At 37.4% G+C, this 17,838-nt stretch overlaps 1 protein-coding gene and 2 pseudogenes across 2 annotated transcripts; all 3 read right to left on the minus strand.

Annotated features, from left to right (window-relative positions):
- Positions 1–5,018: 5,018 nt before the first annotated feature.
- Positions 5,019–15,170, minus strand: LOC147493046 (C2 and GRAM domain-containing protein At1g03370-like; annotated as a pseudogene). Its single transcript, XR_015199493.1, has 11 exons — positions 15,164–15,170; positions 15,036–15,052; positions 10,468–10,724; positions 8,824–10,077; positions 8,144–8,329; positions 7,673–7,956; positions 7,472–7,585; positions 6,993–7,255; positions 6,292–6,460; positions 5,881–6,152; positions 5,019–5,781 (listed from the first exon to the last, which is right to left on the minus strand). The product of XR_015199493.1 is annotated as a C2 and GRAM domain-containing protein At1g03370-like (transcript).
- A 124-nt stretch (positions 15,171–15,294) lies between these two features.
- Positions 15,295–16,051, minus strand: LOC147493047 (zinc finger BED domain-containing protein RICESLEEPER 1-like; annotated as a pseudogene).
- Positions 16,052–16,357: 306 nt separating this feature from the next.
- LOC147493048 (zinc finger BED domain-containing protein RICESLEEPER 2-like) lies at positions 16,358–16,984 on the minus strand. The gene has a single exon (XM_086567729.1). The coding sequence runs from the start codon at positions 16,982–16,984 to the stop codon at positions 16,358–16,360; it is 627 nt and encodes a 208-aa protein (XP_086423855.1).
- Between the last annotated feature and the right edge of the window lie 854 nt (positions 16,985–17,838).

Below are 17,838 nucleotides of genomic sequence, written 5' to 3' on the forward strand. Positions count from 1 at the left end.
CATTTGAGCAAGAATCCGAGTTTTCATTCTAGATACAAATACATACATGTGCGTTATCATTGGATTAGAGAAGTTCTCAAAGTGAAACAATTGTGCATTGAGAAGATCTATACTGACAAGAACGGGTCGGATATATGATGACCAAAGTTTTACCGAAAGATAAGTTTGATGTTTGTTGTGATACCGCCGGAATGGTACCACACTCCTCCTGTTGATTCGGGAATGTTTGGAGTACCCCTTTATGGCTCGGGAGGGAGAGATTGTTGGGTGTGAGTCCCTTACCATGTGACATAAATAGGTACTGTTCGTGTGAAGAAGTCAGAGCATGCGCGCGCTCAGATTGGCCTTGCCCAAGGCGCGCCCGTGCCCTTGCTTGGAAAAAGAAGATAGTTTTTTTTTTAGCCTCTCACGAAACATGTCTACTGGAAGTTGGGAAAACTGGAAATAGAAGAGGATGCGTGCGTGCTTTCGAAGTTGGCTTTGCCCGAAGCGCCCGCCATGCCTATACATATCGGGTTTTGATATTCTGCTAGAATATTGAGATCGTGTTTTTACATTGATATTTCACCCCCAATATAAATAGAAGAGTTTTAGGTTTTGGAAAACCAAGTTTTTAATAGAAACCCAATTTTGTGAGCAACCAAAATTGAGAGAACCCTTGCAAAGAGAAAAAGCTTGTAAGGAGAGAAGAGTGATCTAGTAAGTTTGGAGAGACTTGAGATGAGTGATTGCAATCTTCATTCCCACACTTATAAAAAGATTTGCTCTTGTGGAAGTAGGCATAATTGGCCGAACCATGTTACATCTTGTGTTGTGGTATGTTTTACTTTCTTTGCTTTATTATTACTTGTTTGTGATATATAGTTGTTGATTGCTTAGGAAGGTTGGGTTTGGTTATTAGTTGTAGTGAAAGATTAGATTTGAGATTGGAGTAGTAGATTGTCCAAGTGCAAGCTATCTTAGTGGGGATCGATTGGTATCATTTTCCCCAACAGTCCCCATGTTATTTTGATAACCTACTAATTACTTGTTTGTCATTGATATGTCAGAGATAATCTAGCTTGGGGCTGAGGAGCTTGGGGAAGTTCTAGAGCTAACTTACTGTTTGTACGTGTTGCCTTTGCTAGACGCATGTATGAACTATGGTCGTAGGATCTTTATGCTTATTATTTTATTTTTATTTTTTGCTTTAATACTTTTAAGCTTGTTGCAAACTTCTTTTTTCTCTTGTTTTGGAAATCAACAGTTGCAAATCAAGTGTTTGTATTTCATGAAACATCCTTGCTAGAGAGCTTTGAAATTGGATGTGGATGCTTAATAACACTTCAGTTTTATGTTTCTCTGAGGGGTTGTCATGTTAACATGCCAGGCCAATTCCGAGTCCTAGCAGTGTTAAAAGGGATTCTATAACAAGTTTCTTTAGTGGGATTTTGTAGCAACTTGATTGGGCGTGCACAAGTATCACATTCCTATGTCCATTCTAGTTTATACATTTTGCCAGCAGTACTGAACCAATTTCCCTAAAGAGGGAAGGATGCTTAATTTAGAATGTGGATGCAGCCTAAGGATGACTAATCTATGTTTGTAATGTGGTACGTGATTATTTAGTTGTTCACTGGACCGCTGGAGTTGTTTCCATTGTAACTGTTAGTACCCTCCGTTCTCAAACCTATCACTACAGCACACGTGTCCATATACCAAGTCGTATCTTCACAGATCGTATATCACCAAATCAGATAACACCATAAGGTCGCATGTATGACCCAAGTCTAGATCATCCAAATATCAAATGGACCCATACATGGAAACAAATGATCTACAACGGACACTTGCTCCTAAAGATCAGTCAATGCAACTGAAAAGCACCCAAAACTGTACTATAAACCCCATAGAGACATAATATTTATGTTAATTTTGTGTTTAATAATCATGAAATAATTGCATTTTCGTGTTTTTGCAGGTTGGAGCACCTAACGTACAAATAATGATAAAGCTAGCATTTAAACACGGAATAGGGAGTGAACATAAGCTTTCCAATTAAGTCCATCTGAAGCCCAACAAATCCGCACAGAAGCATCAAACTTCCGAAGCTCCTACCTCTTGAACTAGGACTTCGAATGCGACAAGTGAGCTGGTCAGACGATTAATGCGATGAACTCTACGCATAGGCGGAAAGTTGTAAAATTGCCAAAAGACCAGACCGCCACTGGACTGCACGTGGACCCACATGCGGGCCCATAAAATTTGATGAGTCATCATACAAGTCAAGACAAAGATGCAAATAATTGGTGCAAAAGTGACATCTTGCATGTAGTTAATAAAGTTAGATGAGATTAGGTGTTAATAGTGGAAAAAAGATAGGTGTCATTTTGTTATGGATTGTATGGGTAAGAAGGAAGTAAATGTGGTTTGGTGTTTCACGTGGGAGGAAATGAGATTTCTCTCAAATGGAGAAGAAAACAAAACAAGGGGGGATGCACTACATTGATTGTCTTGACTCTTGTTCCATTTAAATTCCAAGTCTTTATCTTTTGGAGGGAGTTTTAGTTTTTTAGAAAAAAGCTTGAAACATTGTTAATGGTGGAAACATTTTCTAGTTTCTAATAAAATTTCCTTTTTTTTACTTAGGTAATCAGTTTGTTTTACATTCTTTTCTTTCTTTCTATCTTTTGTTACTTTCTATCTTGTAACTTGAAATCAATCCAAGGATCATGAGCTGAAATCCTCCAAGGTGGAGGATTAATGAAACTCATGAGAGGATTTGTTAAAATTTCTTAGAAATAGGATTCACTATTTGGACTTAAGGGCACATATAGCACAATACACCAAAATGGTAGTGTCCAGCCAAACTTGAGACCTGGAAATTTAGAAGGACTCACTTGCGCCTCCCTTTTTATGCCTGGGTTAGCCGCGCGCGCGAGTTATCTATAATCTCTTATTTTCATAGTTAACAGGATTATGTTGTATAAGTCCAGGAGTTGAGATGGGATTTCAGAGATGAAACCCCAGTTCAACTTCTTATGCTAGGGAAATGAATTTAGAGATGAGTCCATTTCACTAGGGATTGACAATTAAGCCGGTTCGGGTTTGATAATGAACCTTAAACAGTTTAGAGAAGGTAGTAATCCGACTTTAAGAGAAGTTTATAAGACCTCGCATGAGTGGAATGATCTTCCACCTTTTCTTTCTCTTTGAATATCTTAGGAAAATCTTAGGTTTTTATCGTCATTTGTTGTATTTCGCATGTTTAAGCGTCCGTTAGGATTTAAATAACAAAACTAAACTTAGCTAATAATCCAAATAAATTTTACTCACTAGTTTCTCTACTTAGAGTATAAGAAAGATGTAAGTGGTCATAGAATTTAGGTTGGTTCGAATCCCTACTCAACTAAACAAAAAAGACGCGGAGTAAGGACTTGAGTCTACTCTGAACGAAATAAAGATTTCGTATCTTTATACCGAAAAGTGATAGATATCAGCAACATTAAAGGAGACATTTACTTTGTAACAACAAGAGTAATGACAAATCATCAAGAGAGCACAGAATGAGGATCTCCACTTGGTAATGGCCTAAAGCAAATAAGGAAAGTCAGATCAACCTCTATAAATAGAGAGAGATAAACTACGTAAGGCTTGATTCAAGTTAGGTTAAGAAATCTGATACGTAGGCAACTCCTTTCCAAAGAAAGAGCACAGCCAATTCTCCATATTCACAATTTCAGTTCTTCGAAGGTAGAAACGCATACCGCTACAATAACTATTATACAAGTATGCGAACCGTGCTACGCATCAAGTTTTTTCAAATCTTTAAACCTATCACTCTAACATCTTTAAAAAATAATATAAAAACATTAAGAAGGGTTGATTATAATTTCAATGACGTGAAGGAGGTTTTCTAAATTATTTTAAATAATATGAAAACTAATTCTAATTTCAGTGAAGTGAGGGAGTTTTTTGTAAATTACTTAAAATGGAGGGAACTGATTAGAATAATTGAGGGAGGTGTTTCTAAATTGTAAAACATGAGAAATTAGAAATAGCCTATTCAGTTCAGAAGTGTGGTTCCTGATAACCCCTGTAGAGATTATGGCTTGTGTGGTAAAAGAATGTGTGATCCAACGTAGTATTAGTGTTATCACTAATACTTTGGAAGGGGGTATCACTAATATTTTTGAAAATGGGGTAGCCATAATTGCAACTAATAATGGTGGTATCCCTATCTAACCCGCCAAACAATGAGATTGGGCGAATTTCTTCACCTACAAGTAACATTATTATCTAGCAAACACACTTTCTATGTTCGTAACTTTTGCAGGTGATGGTGCTCGGGTTTTACAACACCATTGCAATTTTTCATTGTTGATTTGGAGGAAGAGAGAGAGACGATGAATGGGGTTAAGTTGTAGAGGTGATTACGTCAAGGGTCAATCTCTCATTTCAAATGGTTAGGACGAACAAGCTCTGCTAGATATACAGCAGCATATTTTTCTCTGTATCACCAATGCCAAAAATGGTAAACATGTATATCGGTCAAGACCGAATAAAAAACTTCACAACTATTTCGAGTTTGCCTGTAATAATTCACTGCGAAACTAGAGCTAGATCTCCACGACTCCACCAAAGTACTTCGAAAGCTTAAATTGTTATTGGCCATGTGTTGGAAACTTCGGAAACTGCCTTCATACTGCGATGAGTGCAATCTAGCCATCTAGGGAAATGAAAAAGAAAAGCACATTGTGGAAAGTTTAAGACGTCATAGGAACACTAGTACAATGCATTGTTGAGTACTCGAGTTCCTTTAGGTTCACACCAAGGACTTGTAATCGCAAGGGCGGTAATCAGGCACAGTAGGCCAGAAGAGACGGTCCTATACATTTTGCATATACCGTACAACCTGTTTCAATGGAATTCAGACTTTCCCAAAAGGAAAAAGAACAACTAGTCAGTATTTCCATGATGTTTCTTCTCTGTTGTTTATCAGTTGATACTCTGGTTTAAGAGGAAACACGCCCACCAAATATATAAAACTACATTCAGACATTTTCTTATTTGCAAATTACTTGAATAATACAAAATGTTCTATATACAGACATCTAAATTTAAAAATTAATAAATAACAAAATAAAGTACAAATTGATCATTTGATCTACATCATACAACACAGCTCACCTAGGAGGCTAGGAATGACCAAATTACGACTTCTTGATCCCATGAGCATTGACTAACTAGTAACTCCCTTCTTGTTAGAGGTTCGTAGCGTCAGATTGTCTGAATCAAATTGAACCAACAAGCACTGTATGCATGTGTCAATATAAAGATTGAAACTTGAGCTCCCATAAATCAGCTAATCAATCAACTAACACCATCTTTAGACAGCTCTCAGTCTTCTGGCATCAGCCATGCAATAGTCATGTTCGTCGTATTCAAGAGGAATGTTGGGTTACTAATTTTCTATCATCATTGTGGAATCACAAAAACCTTCTTTGATCTCAGTAAGTCTGTGTTATGCACGGAAGGAATGCAATCATCCGAACATCTATCTAGAAGGTGATTCTCAAAATTATATTCAAAATGAACATACTATTTACTTTCCTGGTACATATTCCTTCTCAAGTAGACCGTAGAATTGACTTCAAGCTTAACAGTCAGATTGGATTGAATATTCTTTGTGACCCTTTTCTGATGCCGGGTGCTTTTGAGCCAAGTAATTCCAAAATAAGCCTGGACATTACATGATTTTGGTCTTGAAGGGAGATGTTCAACTTGATACCTTATCTGAAGCTGCAAGGAGTTTCAAAACAAATAATTGAATTACAAAAGGAAGAAACGATAAAAGCACAATAGGAAGGTACGAATCAATAGTAACAGGAGTTGTCATACAGTGAAATGATCTGCTAAAGGGACACCGTTGAGGGTCATGACCTCTTCAACCACCCATCCATTGTTATTAGAGGAAGGGTATTTTTGCTGAGTGCTCGTTACTTCTCCTCCATAGCTCGAAATCTGCTTGGCAAATTGTAACGAATTTGTCTCTGGTACATATCAGATTTTACCAATTCCCCTGAGGTATGCGAATACTCAAGGCAGCCCACTCGCTCCATGACCTTCCGCTCTATATAGCCTCCACTAAACAATTCCATGAAGAGTTTCACCTGAGAATGCAGTAAAATATTACAATACCAAGGTCAATACTTACAGGGGTAAAAGGTCTGTGTCGAAGAGAGTAACTGGATGCTCTAATAAAGCCCTCTACACTGGACACGCACATTGCAAATGAGAGAGAGAGCTTACAGGAATGGAGAGATGAGACGAATAAACCTCTGACATGGTGGCATCTTCCAGTCCCAGAAAAGCTCCGCTCTCTTCAGTTTGGACATTTTTTTCTTCAGATTCTTCTTCAACTATTTGAACCTTTTGCTCGGGAGTTAACGATATTGCCTTCCATAGTGCCAAAATTGTCCTGCGTGAAGTAGCATATTTATCTTCTTCACTCAAAACCACATTGTACAAGAGCAAGACTTTCTTTTTCCCCCATAAACACTCCCGAATGTACATTTAGTACATTACAAGAGGGGGGTTTGGCTGACCCCTAATACAAGAGCAAGACTGACCATCTTTAGTTTTTCGTTTTTACACACTTGAAAAAGAAATTCACCAACCACACCCCGGGTGAATTTGTCTATTAAAGAAAATCTGGACCGTGCACCTCAGAGATGCTCCAGAAATTCACCCGGAAGGAAGGGAGTTTAATAGATTTGTCTATTAAAAAAATCTGGACCGTCCACCTTAATCTGACGATGCTCCAACACCATCGCCAGTCTTCTGTCTTTGCTATATTTCCAGCCCTTCGGGAGCATCTGGGTGAATGGATTATTTCCCCAAAAGTTTGTTTAAAAGATGCAACTTTCCATGCATATCTACTCATTTTTGTACTTTTTCATAGAATTTATATGATCAAAAGTCAAAGTAAGCAGAGTCAGGTTATTAAGTACCTATTAGCCACATTGAAAGACACGAAAGATTGGAAGTGGAACTTCAGCCTGCCTTCTTGATCATGTGTTTTGGCACCATGCCTTGCATCCATACCTCTTCCAGGACGGAGAATAATGATGATGGATGGACTACCCATAGATGCCAGAGTAGGTGGAAGCACCTGAATGTCTTCAATGTCCTCCCATAAAAAGAAAAATTTTGTTATATTTCCAAACATGTTCGTATGAAACCCCATGATTCTTGCGGACAAAAAGAGCCGACCCTGCAAAGAATCAACGGTAAATGGATAAGGCAACAGGACATAGCCTGCCATAACAAAATGGACCATAAGGTCCGTAACTAATTGCAGAGGATGACCCACCTGCAGGACAAGCAAGGATGAACCAAGTGCAGGGTAAATGAATATGTTGAAGAATGGAAACTCCCCTCTTTTGAGAGTTTAGGAAGTCAACAAACTAGATAGTTTATTGTACAATACCTGCAATGGCAACTTGCTTCAGGTGACAAGTAAAGTCATTGATGAGAAATTCTTTCGGGAAGCCCAAACACTTTTCTGGAATGCTGAATTAGTTTGCGGTGATCTTATATTTATCTACATATAATTTGGGAATTAGTAGTAAGATCGGGGAAAAGACAACTAGAGCAACAGATACAACTCCTAACCAGGAAAGCAACTCACCTTCTTACCAACCTCCTTCTCCATTTTAGCCAAGTACTCTTTAACAACATTATTACCTCTTGTATTGTTCAAGAAAATTCTCAAGTGCAACTTAGAGCGACATGCCTGAGCTAATTTTCCTTGAAGAGGGATCCATATATCCGCCAGATCAGACAAATTAGACTTTAGAAAGTTGACTTCGGCATGTCCCAGAGTTATAGCCTCATCAAAAGGTCCATCAAAATCAAATACCTCTATTTCCAAAACAGATGGAGGATCATCCATTGCATCAAATTCAAAAATTTCTGCAGGTTGAAAAGTGTTCTGTTGCAGCATCAGTGCATGAAGCATTTGTAAAAAGAATTTGGATCCAGTAAACAAGTTGTTTCACTACTGCATGAAGTTAGGTCCAATTTTAAGCTCACTGGTAGGCCTTGAGAGGACACTGATACTAGAAAGTAGAAAGTGAATATTCAAGAAAAGTGAGTTTACCATTCCATTGAGGGTCAGCTTTCTGGAACTTGATAGAGCTCGTTCTTGTTTTCCCATTGCAAGTAAAAACCACATAAGGATCTGAGAAACCAGTTGCATCAACGGCTGCTAAGCTACTTCCCTCAATCAGAGCAACAGTTAACAACCATCCATCCCCTTGCGCTTTCACTCCATGATCCGTAGTGCCTAAAGTAGTAATTTTATAACATGGATGAGTCAGCCTATACATATTCTCACAAAATAATAAATTAAAGAGAAAATTTGTACAGATTATGTTTTGGCAGAGAATGCTGCAAGTCATAGATCTGCTGAATCCTAAGCATGGGACTCGAGTGATCACCAAATGAATCGGATAAAGATTTCAAGGTCCATAGGTGGAATTAAAATCAAATATCATCTTTTTTTCTTTTTTGTGATTGGTAACAATATAGTGAATATACCCTCTTCTAAAGAAATAAAATTACTATCTTAGAGTTGAGCTATAATGCTGCATAATACTGTTAAGTGAGACGCTTTTACTTATATACTGTAAGCTTGTAACATGTTCTGATGTACTGATTGAAAACCATGATATTTCCTACCAGTTAGAAGATGACATAACCACTCGAAGTTAGTGTAAGACAAACAATGACACAACACCAAGTACGACAAGAGTTAAGAAGTTCTTAAATAGGAGGTACCTTTCTGGTTTCTGGCCTGCATGAAACGTATTATCATCCCCAAAGCCCGTTCACCTTGTAGAACCAGAATCCCACACACAACCACTTCACCAATTGAATCTGGCAAGTCTAGTCCATCAAACTCAAGACCTTGGATCGTGCTAGGCATGGCTAATAAGATGTGGATAAGAACATACAGACCCACGAGAATAGTGGAAACCACAGTAAAGTTCAATAAATACTGAGTAGCCAGCTTCCAGTCTGACTGTGGCTCCACCTGCAAAGAAGCCAAGACCTGCTCTTTGTTGGATCCAAATTCTTTCATATCGACTGGTTTAACATTGTCAGACAACAGATCTTCAAACTGCTCAAAATTTCCTTTGAGACCTTACCTAACTCCACCTTCTATCATACCTTTCATCATTGTGGTCTGAAGAAAATTCATCCGCCATGAGATAACCAACCGTGATGATTGCTCTCCTGTTGGCACTTCAGGTCCTGGTGCTATACAATAGAGCAATTCTACCTTGAAGGTGTTCCCATAGATAATATCTGGTGTACTGACACTTACTAAAACTGCAAATACATTCCCGTCAGCTTTCAAATATGTTTGCTCCTCAGTGGCTCTCACTGCCTTGACTATTTTGGTAGCAGCCTTCACGTAAGTTACCACTCTTTTCAACCTGTCCCCTCCATTCTCAAATGTCCAAGGTCCCTCTTGCAGTTCTGTAGTTCCTTGCAGTTCAGCCAAAGATTTGTGAAACTTGAATCAGGTGAAAAGAGAAGAGAGTTGAGATCAGATGGGGCAACCACATAAGATCTATCTAGAAGTACTCCTGGTAAATTGCTTGGAATTTCCCCTCCTTGGTCTCTCATTTCCAAGGTTCTTATAAATTCACCAAAACTTCCATATGAGGACTGATTGGAGGGCTGATCCTCGAAACTATTCTCATGAACTTCAGAATCGGATATTTTTGTCTCTGAGGCCGTAACACTTTTACTGGTACTGCAAGCTGTTTCTCCATTTTTAAGAAATATCTGAACGAGACGAGGAAAAATATTCGGAGATGGTTTTTCTTCCATTTCCATTGCAGAAGATGATTTTGAAGTGGCGCTGAAAGACAATCTTGAGGGGCTATTTAAAGACTACAGATGATGATTCACTTGTAAGGTCTTCATTAATCTCCATATGTGATGCATGGTCATCATTAGAGAACAATGTATCCCCTAGAAAAGAATTGTTTTTGGACAATGATACATCAAGAAGAACCTCACCTAAGAAAAGGAGGGAAACGAAAGTCCAATTGTCAATTTGTGTATGAAAAGCAAACCAAGCAACAAAGACAGAGAAATTCAAAATATGAAAAGCATAACTTGAATTAGAATAGATTATGGATGTGTTTGATTTTGCAAGAACTTTTCATTTGAGTATCTGGGAAAATTTCCCACTAAAATCAACTAAAATTTCTGTAAAATGAAATACACATTGTCACACATTGCATCAAATCCAATAAACATTGCACATTAAAGACATGCATAACTAAACTACAAAGCTTCCATCTCTTCTTTTTACCACATACTAAATTTATCAGAACATTACAAATCCTAAAATTTCAATACATTCAACTACAAATGAAAAAACAAAAATCAAGAAAATGTACTAACCACAATCTTTAGTCTTGGACTTGTTATTCTTAGGAAGCAAAGTAAACCAAGTCATACCAAGACTATTATTGTCAGCATCAAAGACTTTCGAAAATCATCATTAAAATACTTATCTTCATCTAAAACAGTTACAAGAAGATCTTCATTTAAATCTTCGACTTTGAAACTGAAATCCTCAGACCATGTTGGGTTTAACTCCTTTTTAACTACTTTTGTTTTCCAAGTTGTACTTTAACGTTCGGATCACTTACCAATAACTTCCATTTTTCTTTTTTTGGATTGGAAAGTCAAGTTGCTTTTTAGGAAAGTAGATTCTGTGAATAGGATAGCTTAAAAAGGGAATGTTTTTAGATTTTGGAAAAAAAATTGTGGGAAAATAGGAAATGGAGTTTTTGTAGCTTCAACTAAAAATCTTCTTTGGGTTTGACTTATTTAGGAGGTGATTTTGACTTGGATTAGTTTAATTTTGCTTTTTCTTTTTTGGGGTTAAGACTTAAGACTAGTTTAATGGGTTAAATTAATTTGGTGTTAAAGTGAAATGAAATGAGATAATCGTTTTCATTGTGACAAAGGCTGCAGCGTGTTAGTCAACAATGGCAATGACGTGCATAGAATTTCCTATGAACTGGTAGAGCCACTTTGTCCACTCTCCATCGAAAAATTGGTCCCGAGGCCATTTTCGAGTGAAAATCAAACGTATTTTTTTATCGCTCTCAAGTAGGGTGTGTACGATTCGGGTCGGGTTTGGAATTAAACCGAACCGACTCTATCGGTTTATATTTTTTTGTAACTGAACCGAACTAATTTCTAGCCAAACCGAACCAATTGAGTTACGGTTTAACCAATATTAACTGACCCAAACCGATCAGTTTTCACATATTTTTAAATTAAATCAATTAACTATGTATATTTTAATATATATTATATATGGCGGGTTGGTTTGGGTCGGGTTTGGAACTAACCGACCACCAAACCAATCCTATCGGTTTTCACATGTATTTAACCGAACCAAACCGACTAATAAACGTAACTGATCCAAAACCGACCGGTTCGGTCGGTCGTTCTTATCAATTCGGGCTATTTTATGCACACCCCTACTCTTAAAGACAATTTAAATAACTCGTAAGGACAAATAGCCCGGATTTGAAATAAATATTTTTCGATTTTATCTTTTCTATCGTTTTGCTATGCCAGTGTTCATACATTATGTTAATGTATGAATAATTACCAAAATAAGTTAACGTAACTTATACAATATATTAATGTATGAATTGAACAATGATTGTTCATACTCCAGGTATGAACAATCATACTCCAATAGGTGTTTTTACTGATCATACATTATGTTGAGGTATAAATATTGATTGTTCATACCCCAGATTAAATAGGTATGAACAATGATTGTTAATAATCCAATAGGTATTCTTACTGATCATACATTATGTTGAGGTATGAACCGTGATTGCCCAAATACGTATGAACAATGAGTGTTCATAACTCATATTAATGTATAAACAATCCAAATAAGTATGAAGAATGATTGTTCATACTCTAATAGGTGTTCTTACTGATCGTACACTATGTTGTGGTATGAACAATGATTATTCATAGCTTATGTTGATGTACGAACAGTGATTGTTCATATCCCAAATAGGTATGAATAATCACTGTTTATACCATATGCATCAAGCCATTTCGATTGGGCTAGGCCGTTTATTATTTCGCGCCAAGGGTATACTTGACTTTTCATCTACTCGAGCCGTTTTTAATTTCGGGTCAAAGATATACTTAACATTTCATCTACCCCGTCCTTGTGAGTGATTAAACAAAAAAATGGTTATGAGAGTTACTCTTTTTTCTGATCTGTCTTGGAGAGTCATTCCCTATTTTTTCTTTGGTAAACATGTGAAAATATTCTGTTCACTTAGTTCTACAGATTCTCGGTGGAAGCTTCTTTATGGAAACTGGAAAGTTAAACTCCCTAGGACCGACTCTACCCTATAGCAAAATACGCAACCGTTTGGGTCCCACAACCCAAAAGGCTCCCAATATATTCTTGCCCACAACCAACTATTGTTTTATTAGCAAAAAAAAAATCCCATTATTGTTTTTAATTTATTTTAGTCTATTAGATAAACAATTTTACATTGGAAACTAGAAAATCACGTTAAACCCCTTTGTTTCCCTCATGTTTTCGTTTTCTCCAACAAAAAAAACAGACACACCTCCATAACTAATTAAAGTTCTTCATCACCTTATAACAAATAATCAAATATGAAGCATTGAAACCAACACTTCAATCTTATCTCTATCATTCTTTTGCTTTATTTGGTTTTTTTATATTGTTTTATTTGGTGTAGAATTCTGCTTCTTCTCTTTCGGTCTCTTGTGCAATTCTTTGTTTAAATTATTGAAATTTCAAGTTTGTGATAAGACTATTCAAAAAAGAAAGAAAAAAAGGTTAGGAATCAATTTTTATAATAATTGTTATCTTCTAAATTATTTGTAAAATAAACTGATGGTTTGCATTCATATGCAAACAAATCTATAAGATGCCCGTATTCAAACTTTGCTTAGGCCCTTGATTGCCTTGAGCCGCCCCTAACTCCTGTTGAGGACAACGATACCAATCGATCCCCACTACTAAGATAACTTGCACTTGGACCAACTACAATCTCCAGACAAAAATCTAAACTTTCACTACAACAAACTTAGCATGCCCAACTCTCTAAACAACTATCACAAACAAATAATAATAATGCAAAGAAAGTAAAACATAAGATGTAATGTGGTTCGGCCAATGATGCCTACTTCCACAAGAGCTAATCTTTTTATAAATGTGGGAAGAAAGATTACAATCACTCCTCTCAAGTCTCTCCACCTTACTAGATCACTCCTCTTTCCTTACTAGATCACTCCTCTCTCCTTACTAGATCACTCCTCTCTCCTTACAAGCTTTTCTTTTTGCAAAGGTTCTTGGTTTCTATTGAAGACTTAGGTTTTCCAAAACCTTGTTTTGTTTTTATACTAAACTTTACAATTTCGACGTTATTGTAGAAATAGAAACTGCAAGTTTAGGCATGGGAGCGGGCGCGCTCTTGGCAAGGCCAATTCGAGCGCGCGCGCCCTCAAAAGTCCAGTAACATTGTTTCGCGAGAGGCTGAAAAAAAAACTATCTTCTTTTTCACGGCAAGGGCGCGGGCGCGCCTTGAGCAAGGCCAATCTGAGCGCGTGCGCGCTCAGACCTCTTCGACAAACAATACTGCTTTCTCCAGCTTCTTTCTCATCTCATGTGAAGGATAACTCCAACAATCTCCAACAATCTCCCCCTCCCGAACAGTGAGTGGGGCACCTCCATGCATTCCTAAATCAACAAGAGGAATTTGCTACCATTCCGGCGGTAGCACAACAAACATCAAACTTACCTTTCGGTAAGACTTTGGTCATCATATCCGACTCGTTCTTGTCGGTATGGATCTTCTCAAAATACAAACGCTTGTCTTCGAGAACTTCTCTAATCCAATGCATGAAAACGCACGTGTATGTGTTTGGATCTAGAATGAAAACTCGGATCCTTGCTCAAATGGATGGCGCTCTGACTGTCACATAGAACTACAAATTATTTCTACTTTAGCCCTAGTTCATCAAAGAACCTCTTCATCCATAACATCTCTTTGCAACACTCAATTGCTGCAATATACTCGGCTTCTATAGTGGAAAGGGCAACACACTTTTGCAACTTAAATTGCCAAAAAACTGCTCCCCCTGCAAAAGTAAACAAATAACCAGAGGTGGACTTCATAGAGTCAACATCACCTGCCATGTCTGCATCAGTGTAACCTTCAAGTAGGGCTGGTCATCGAGCTACCCGAGTCGAGTATTGCCATGCTCAAGCTCGACTCGCACCTTTAGCAAGCAAGCTCAAGCTCGACTCGAACTCGACTTCGAGCTTAATATGGAGCTCAAGCTCGACTCGTCCAATTGTACTAATAGCTCGAGCTCGACTCGACTCGACTCGTTTTGCACTACGAGCTTGAGTTCGAGCTCGAGCTCGAACTCGAGTTAAGCTCATTTATACTCATCTAAACTCAAACTCGAGCTTAAACTCAAAAAAAATATCAAAGACATCAAACAAGACTCAACATCAAATTTACTTAAGAGTCTACTCTGGAACCAAAAAAAAAAAAAAAAAAAACCCCGCGAGACTACATATAACATTCCATTGCAATTCAATTTAAGTTCATAGTGCCATATAATATTAATACTATAATCCACAATCCAGTACCTATTACATTCCAAAATCTAAAAGACTTTAATACCAAAAACAAGTCAGACTATGTCAATCTATGACTCTATCATCCAAAGACTTTTATGAACAAAAAAAAAAGTCATACTATATCAATCTATGGTGCAACTTTGAGTCTTTGACAACTGCAACATCTTGCTTTGAATATGTGCACATTGATCTTTGTCTTTGCCTTCTAAGGCGTCAGCATGCAAGCAAAACTTCAATCACTAGAACACAAAAAAAAACATGTAATTGTACTATGTACACAAGGCTCCCTCACCTGATACAAAAAAGAACCTGCAACAATACACAAAGTGTTAGGTGCATAGGGGTAAATGATATATAGCCTAAAAAGATATGGAAAGTGGTGGCAATACCATATTACCATAGAACTGACAAAGAAACAACCTCCCATTTTCATCTTTAAGTAGATTATAAAGTCAAAGGGAGGCTCACTTACTATCATTCGCAAAACTTACATTCATTCCCAAACCTTCTTGCAAGAGTTAATCATCATTATTCTCTTCCTCAACCTACAAAGTAAATTAAACGCCCAATTTTATATCACAAGATAAATATTACAAAAGCATTATAACACATCAATTTAAACAGAAAATTGAACAACTCTTCAATCCCACTATCACCGCGCAACCAATCTCCGCCGCAAAGCAAAGCTTCAACTGCATCAGCCTTTAATGAGCTACGATACTGATCAAGAACCCTACCACCAGCACTAAAAGCTTATTCCGAAGCAACGGTGGTAACCGGAATAGAGAGTATGTCCCTAGCCAGTTTTGAAAGGTGTCGAAACTTAAGAGTATTTGCTTTCCACCAAGTTAAAGCATCAAAATCAGCATCCTCTTCTCCAGGTAGGTAAATGCTTTCTTCTACGTGATATGTCTAACTCAGATTTGTTTATTGAACCATATCCAATTGCCTGCAAGCACGTATCAAACTCATTCCTACTCTTAGTTTTCACCTTTGAAGCACCAACTCCACTACCACTAGCTACACTACTAGCATTTCTTTCTGCATCTTTTGAAACATAATCATTAAACAAGTCGTACAAAGCATCTTTAACCTCATCTTTACATTCTTGAAGTTTATCGGGTGCATAAATCTTAGGAAAACAGAAATTAATCAATACCATCTTATACCGAGGATCTAAAACTGCTGCAAGTGCCATTAACAGGTTGCACTCTCCCCAATATTTGTCGAACTTATCCTTCATCTCCTTAGTCATGCTCCTAATATACTCTCTCTCATCAAATATCATGTCATTCAACAATTCCTTTATTTTCCAAATTTCGTGGAGAAACCGATTTGAAGTAGGATAGGAAGTTCGAGGAAAAAATAAGTGTGACTTCATCAAAATCTCTAAGAACTTGCACACCTCTTCAGCTCGCTCCCAATCCTCATCAGATGGTAACCAAACATAGTTGGGTTCTCTATCTTGGTACCTCACAAACACATCTTTGAACTCAATAGCAGTTGCTAACATAGCATAAGTAGAATTCAAATAGTAGAAACATCCAAAGGCAAGCTTTTAGAGGTTGCAATTGGCAGATGCAATTGTTTGACAATTTCATTAAACTTGTGAAGTCATGAAGGAGTCAAAGTCACATACTTGACACTCTCCCGCACATTTACAATCACTCCGGCAATCTCTTTCAACCCATCTTGCACCATGAGGTTCAAAATATGGGCACAACACCGAACATGGAATATCTTACCACCAAAAAACAGGTTCTCATTGGATGCAAAAATAGTTTTCAAACTACTTATAGCTTTGTCATTTGAAGATGCATTGTCTAGGGTGATTGTTGAAATCTTAGTTTCGAGTCCCCACTCAATAAGACACTCATGAATTGCATCTGCAATGGCAACACCAGTATGGGGAGGGGGCAAACGACAAAAGTTCAAGATACGCCTTTGTAACTTCCAATCAGAGCCCATGTAATGTCCAGTGAGGCACATGTACCCCACTGTTTGATTTGAGGTCCACAAGTCTGAAGTTAGACTAACTATATCGACACTAGCTAACTTTAACTTTAACTTAGCTTTTTCACAACCATAAACTCTTATGCATTCCTGCCTACTAGCTTTGCGTTTCACTACCTCAAATCGTGGGTTAAGCATTTTACAAAGCAACAAAAAGCACTCATGTTCAACCATTCTAAAAGGGTACTCATGCACCATAATCATCTTAGCAATTACTTCTTTTATCATGTCTTTATCAAACTTGTAAGTACTTAAAGAACTACCACTATCAGCACCAAAATGTAATAGATGTTGTGACGACCCTTACCGAGATGCTAGCCTTCGAGGTATACAAGTAAGTCGGTGCCTAAGAAGGCTACTCGTAGACCCCCTAGTAACAGCAAGTTCTGTAAAACAGTGGCTGCATTTCCCTTTCTTAATCCCACCCACTATTACTTCAGTAAAATCTTTCCGAGCTTTTGACGTCTTCGTTGGTGCCTTCCTCTTTCGTGTCGTCATGGCTTCGTTAGGAGGCTGATCACCTATAGGTGGAACAATGCTATTTTCAGCTTGGGCAGTCACACTACCATCAGTTAACGAAGTTATGGTGGGTTGTTACGTAGAGTTGGAAACCATTTGTTGTGACATATCTGTAAAATAGCATTAGAAATTAAGGACATATCTAACATATAAGTGAAATGCAACCATTGAAAATCAGCTTATATAAGTAGCATACTAGCATTTCAACAATCGCCACTATAACTATTATATGATCAGATCCACCAATAAAAACACACCAAATTCCAAAACTAAAAAAAAATACAATTCTTAAACCAATATAGAAACATTTCATAACAAACCCAAAACATCCAACAGAGAAAAAAAAATACATAGTTTCCATTTCAAATTAAAGTAAAGTTAGTTCTTTTACCTGAAAATACAAGTTCCAAATAATAAAATAAAACCCCATCTTCAAAATCAATAAGTAGTACTACTGAAATGAAGAAAACACACTCAAACCAAAGAGATCTTAAACCAAAAAACAAAGTAAGTAGGAAAGGAAATACCTTGAAGTTAAGATGAATGTGAGCACCAAATAATAA

The sequence above is a fragment of the Coptis chinensis genome, chromosome 6, assembly GCF_015680905.1.
Source record: "Coptis chinensis isolate HL-2020 chromosome 6, ASM1568090v1, whole genome shotgun sequence".
In the NCBI taxonomy this organism is placed as follows: Eukaryota; Viridiplantae; Streptophyta; class Magnoliopsida; order Ranunculales; family Ranunculaceae; genus Coptis; species Coptis chinensis.

Excerpts from the sequence above, each read along its gene's own strand:
- LOC147493048 (XM_086567729.1), bottom strand. The coding sequence starts at position 16,984 with ATGATAAAAGAAGTAATTGCTAAGATGATTATGGTGCATGAGTACCCT.